Raw genomic sequence first — 6,000 nt, 5'->3', positions numbered from 1 at the left:
CTAAGCCAAATAAGTAATTATTGAATACTGACAAAATGAAATGAGCTTCCCAGGAGTAAGTTATTAAACTAATAATAAAAAATAACTCCCTTGCTTTTAACAGTAGAAGCCTTTAAAAAATAACACACATAGTGAATATTTTGGTTTTAATTTCTTATCTCTAGATGTTAGTATTTCTTGAATGTATAAGGCTACAGACTATATATCCCTTTCTTGTACTATAAATATAACAGATTAATGATTTTTTTTAAAATAAATTCATAAATTTTAAGATAAATTATTATATTTTCAATTTTCCAGATTTCTTCGGTGTAAAACAAGCAATAAACAATATGATTAGAACATCCAGAGATAAGTCTTATGTGACCTAAATACACTTTTCAAAAACCTGTACGTGATAATTCTTTCATACATAAATGATCCTGACCATATTTTATCACAAGTACCCCAAAAGTAGTAATAACAAAAATAGTAATAACACTTTATATGACCACATTTTTTATTCATTAGGCAATATTTACTTTTCATTTTATAGTGTGAATGAATAATGTGACACAGAAATAACTATCTTCTTAATGAAAATGAAGTAAAAGGAAGAGTTTATCAATTTTTTCATAGAAATCTTCATACTAAGTTCTACTTAAAAAACCAACAGTACATATTTTTGGAAAAATCTAAATTTCTTCAAAATCTAAACCATAATATTCAAACTTTGCACAATGATTTGGTTACTATTTATAATATAAGAGCAATGAAAACAAATACACATATGATCTCATATGCAAAATATTCTATAAAAATAAGATTGCATGTGAACTGTTTCTAGTGAAATAGTAATGGTCCTATGGTCACAGTAAATCAAAATAAATATACAAACATAAAATAGTAGTACTTTTCATGTTAAAATATATCAAAATAACTATTAAGATAAAATTATTGTTGAAATATCTACATTTGGTCCTAAAAAGATAAATATGCAACAAGAGGAAATGAATTCGGCATTTTTCAAAAATACAACAATAAAAAAATCATGCAATATTATACAAAAAATATGTTGAAATGAGCATAAACAATTGTGATAAATAAATAATTTATTCTGACTCTGAGTCATCGTCATTGAATCCTGAAAGATCTACATCTTCTAGAAGTCCACGGCTCAGTGCATATTCTAATAATGCAAGGTGACAAAACACATACTGATCTGGCATCTGAATACTGTATGCTCGTTGAGAACGAATCCTTTCTACAGTCCTATGAATGTCAATCCAACCAGTAGCTTCCAAACGGTTGATACAAATGTCTAAAGTGATAAATGTGCCTAGAAAAAAAGAGAGAAGTATAAATTTTAACACTAGAAATTCAATGTACTATTAATCAGTTCTCAGACCATCTCTTATAGCACTGAAATTGTAATATTAAAATATATTAAGATATTTACAGATACATTAGAATTAAACCAGAAGGAAAACCAAGTGCAATTAGGAATGCTAAGGACTATCCCAATTATATCCTTGTTCACTGAACATGCAACCATGGTAGTATGTAGCAGAAGTAGTAGAAGGTTGAAATTGCTGTTATTTGGAATCATGACCAAGACAACTAAGCAGGTCAATATTAATGAGGTCAGTATATCTGTTGAATGGTTGTGTTTTTCTTGCCAGTTTGTTTTGTGGAATAAAAAACTGCCAATGAAATTGGCGAGGTTATCTGAACCCCATTGGAGGATGGCTTGGAGATCAGAATTGAGGATGGTGGTTGATGGTCTGTAGGTTGAGGTGAGTTGTGTAGAGTAAAGTTTATCAAATGAAAGGAATGAGTGCAATGTGCTATCATCTGCAAAACTGTATATTGGGTTGGAGGTCAACTGAAGCAGTCATTGATATATAGAACCCTGGCATCAGCTGAATGGTGAGAGGATAAGGAAACATCCACCATCACACATAGTGCACCTCCAAACAGAAAGCTGGCAATCTAACTACATAAGTCCTGAGACAGACCAAATGATGGAAGTTTGCTTAGTAAACCTTCATGCCAGATCTGGTCAAAAGCTCTGGAGATATCAAGTGGAACCACTTGAGATTCACCAAATTTCTCAATGGCATTTGTCTAGAAATGGGTAATATATGTGAGTAGATCTGTTGATTGGCAGTGATGGAATCCATAGTGGTGGTCATTTAATAGTTGGGTGCCTTCAAGGTAGTGTAAGAGTTGGGAATTGTTGGTGCTCTCCATTATTTTAGATAGGACTGAGGTGAGTGAGATAGGATGGTAGTTTGACAGCAGTGATTTGTCGCCCTTCTTAGGAATGGGTTGAATATAGGCCAGTTTCCAGACTGTGGGATGGACCAGTGGAGTAAGAGAGTATATCGGTTCTGGTGCACAGACCTTCAGGACAACTGGAGAAATGCATCAGGGCCAGGAGACTTTTATTGTATCTAATTTGGACAATATTTTTCTTATCTCTCTCTCTGACAAAAATATATAGCAGGCATTGTATATGGATATCTGGGGGGGGGCGGCATTTACAACTGCTGTCAATTATGCGTGCATTGGAGGCAAAGTTTGAAGCCAGGAGATTGGCTTTTTCTGTGAGTGGTGAGGCAATAGAGAAATCTGGGAATAATAGGGATGGGAATAGCATTGGGCAAAAGTTACGACCAATTGCTTTGGCATTGATAGTTTTCTTGTAACTATTCTGCCTGAGTATAAGCACTAAAGGAGGATGGAGTTCTTGATCTAAGCCAGTTGTAGTACGATTGATTTTTTTATTTGTACAGCCTTGGCACATCTTTTGGAGAACCAGAGTTTAGTTAAGAGACAGCAGTTTAGAGTAGTGTGGGGAATATATGTTTCCATGCCCAGCAAGGATTACTTACTGGTGATACGTTCAGTGCATATGTTTGGATTGGAAGGCTGGAAACAATAATCCAACCATGGGAATGAGGCATAGAAGTCACGGAGGCTGTCCCACTGGTTAATGTCATAAAAGCCAAACTACTCTTGTATGGAAGTGGCTGTATAAGTCATGTTGCATGGGGAGAGGGAGATGAGCCCTCCTCCCCCATGCAACATGAGATGAGATTGTAATCCAAATTACCTAGGGGAACCCACTACATTCACTGTGTATTTGGAAGGCCACTGATGAGGAAGAAATCTAGGGTGTTTTGGGAGTGGTTCAGGTTATCTGGTTGCCATGTGAACAATTTGTGTAAGGTTGTTGGTGATGACAAATGTTTCAGCATCTCTGCCTGCTAGATCTGTACAACTGGAGAAGGAAAGCCAGTTAGTGTTGTAGAACTGGAGAAAAATCAATTTTTAAGGAGAGGAAATTATACAGCTCAAAGTGGTTAGTGGCATTAGGGAAGCGATAAGACAGCAAATGAATTTGATTGAGTGGAGAAGGGAGATTTTCAACCAAAGGTCAAAGCTGGGTAATTCTAGGTTGGGTGCTCTGGCAAGGTATGTCAGAACAGATATATGCACAGATGCAATCCATGGGTCGAAAGAAGTTAGTGTAGTTTGGAAAGTTGAGATGAATAATACTGGAGGGAGGTGAAATTTTAAGTTTCTGCCAAAAAGAGTACGCGGGGTTTGGTAGAGGATACTATTAAGGTTGAAGTAAAGTGGATATGCAAGGGTCTGTGAGGCATATATTTGACTGCAAGGGTCTTGCACATTTCTTATGTAGTGCTGCATACTGATCTCCACGGTTACTCCTAGTGGCATTGCTTGATTTCTGAACTAATTTAACTTGTTTGTAGTCAATGACTAAACTGTTGTCTCCATTTTGGCATTTTTCTTCAAGTTGTTTTCGAAGTTAATGTTCTTGTTCTCTCTAGGCAAAAGTTAGGGTCAGGTATGTGCGAATGGGGGCAAGTGTCCTGGAACTTGTTATTAATTGCTATTATTATTTTAGATGTGTTTGTTGATGTGTCACAACTCACTTTCATGAGGCGTAGAAAGTTTCATTTAATTATGGGCCTGGAACGATGCCACCTGACCATATTTCTAGAATCAAAGTTGCATTTTTCTGCTAATTTGCTGATGTCATCTTTGTGATTTGCCACTTTCTGGCAGAAAGTTCAGAATAATGGCATTGAATTTCTTGTTTTCGGCCTTGATTGAGTCATGTACTGTTGATACAATTAGGTCGTGGAGTTCATTGGTGGGCAAGTTTAGTTTCCAGAGTTACAATTTTGGAGAAGAAAGTTTCATTCGTAGTGTTAAGATGCTGTTCAGGGTTTTCGACTCATTTACCTAAGTTCAAAAGCTGCTTTACAGAAGGGAGGCACAGTAAACAGAACAAGTGCTGGTTGAGGTCAATAAATAGTTTGTGTGCCAATTTGTCTATTTTTGTGCAGGAAGCATGCAGCTAGTGTCAACAGAATTATACAATATGCTTTTTTAATAGGTAACATTAATTTTACAGCTGCAGCACTTTATATTATTGTTGGATTTGCTTGTGATCAACAGCACTGTGCTGGCGAGACATGAGGTGCTCTTCCATCATTGCCATCTTTGCTTCGCACAGTAAGCATAGTGGGTGCTTACACGTGGCCAATTTTTCATTGAAAAGATAACCCACTTGATGGACTATAAGTACTTACAGGTTGTGCAGAAGTAATCAGCTCCTTGGTACCTGCTGTTATGATTTCCGTTTATTGATTAAAACTTATAATAACGATACAATGTGGAAACACAAGTTTAGAGTAGCTTATTCACAGGCACCACCTCAATTACAGTCTAAGTGGAACATAAAGTTTACCACATGGATATTAGGTGGCCATAAATGTGATGTTGCACTTTTTTTCCTTAAAGATGAAACACATACAAGGTGTCTATAAAGTCCTTGCACAGTGTGAATTTTAATAACTCCATTTTATATGACATAAACAATCTACAAAATGCAACAGAGAGGAAATTTATTCAAGATTTAAATAAAACAAATGTATAATTTGTTTTAATTTACTTTTATTTTCCAGGTAATAAACTCTACACTATATTGAATAGCTTCAACTGAAGAAAAGGTTGATTGTGTTCTCTGGCAAGCTGAGCTGAAGTCTGTATCAGCCATCAGAAAATAAATTAGGACTCATTACAACAAGGAAGCTCTCTACAGAATCTGAATTACAAACTGGATGAAAAAAATATAAACAGCCAAGCTCTATCAATGATAAGCCATGAATTGGAAGGCTGGGAATAAACAACGAGACTATGTTGTCTGTAGAGCAAGCTTTTGGAAACAGTCCATGAAAATCAATAAGATGAAGCTTCACTGGAACTAAGTATTCAAAGAATAATACTTCACAGAATTCTCAAAACAAAATTATTATGTCAGCAAGCATACTTGATTTAAGTCCATCAAATGTTGGTGGAAAAAGGCTGCTATCAAGCAAGATTAGCTTTCTGCCATTATTTTAATCATGAAGTTGAAAATATAGTAATGCTTCATCTGTTGACAATTTATTGTTTAGTGATGAATTCTAATTAATGGCAAGATTAATTGTCATAAATGCCACATTTGGGAAAAAGAGAAACCACAAAAAGCTTTGGTTCATTAAAAATAATTCTCTTTCAGTGAATGTCTGGAAAGATACTGCAAGGAAAAAAATCACATGTAATCAATCAATTATTTTTTTAATGGATTACTATGAATGGTGAAGCTTGTTTGAATATACACATATGCATATTCAACACTTCATATGCACTGTACGAGAATTTTTAAATAGATTGAAGAGGTGATATGGGATAGATGTCAGTTTTGGGGCAAATTTTTATCACAGTAAGTGGGATACCCTCAGGACTAGATGTTTTGTTTGTGTTCAGGTTATTAAGGATTCTTTGGATTTCTTTCTGGCAGAAGACTCAGTGACATGGAATGAGCAGTTCTTGGTGGGGGAGGGGAGGAGATTTTGACCAAGCCATCAAAATGCAGAAATTGAAAGAGAAGAGTGATGCCAGTAAGTCAGTCTTGTCTTTAGGTGAGATGAACCATCCACA

General features: G+C 35.5%; 1 protein-coding gene across 2 annotated transcripts in view; it reads right to left on the bottom strand.

Annotated features, from left to right (window-relative positions):
- Positions 1 to 1,073: 1,073 nt before the first annotated feature.
- Positions 1,074 to 6,000, bottom strand: part of LOC150092995 (tyrosine-protein phosphatase non-receptor type 9-like) — a 284,280-nt gene continuing 279,353 nt past the window's right edge. For both annotated transcript variants that reach the window (XM_090413471.1, XM_090413470.1), the window contains one exon: positions 1,074 to 1,318. In XM_090413471.1, the coding sequence (XP_090269597.1) occupies positions 1,092 to 1,318 (227 nt within the window). In that variant the 3' untranslated portion in view covers positions 1,074 to 1,091. The remainder of the gene's footprint in view (positions 1,319 to 6,000) is intronic.

The sequence above is a fragment of the Typopeltis vanoorti genome, chromosome 24 (genome assembly GCF_054136105.1).
Source record: "Typopeltis vanoorti isolate ZY-2024b chromosome 24, IOZ_Tvanoo_1.0, whole genome shotgun sequence".
NCBI classification, from domain to species: domain Eukaryota; kingdom Metazoa; phylum Arthropoda; class Arachnida; order Uropygi; family Thelyphonidae; genus Typopeltis; species Typopeltis vanoorti.
The sequence above is the reverse complement of the archived record's forward strand: the minus strand, read 5'-3'. Positions and strand labels throughout refer to the sequence as shown.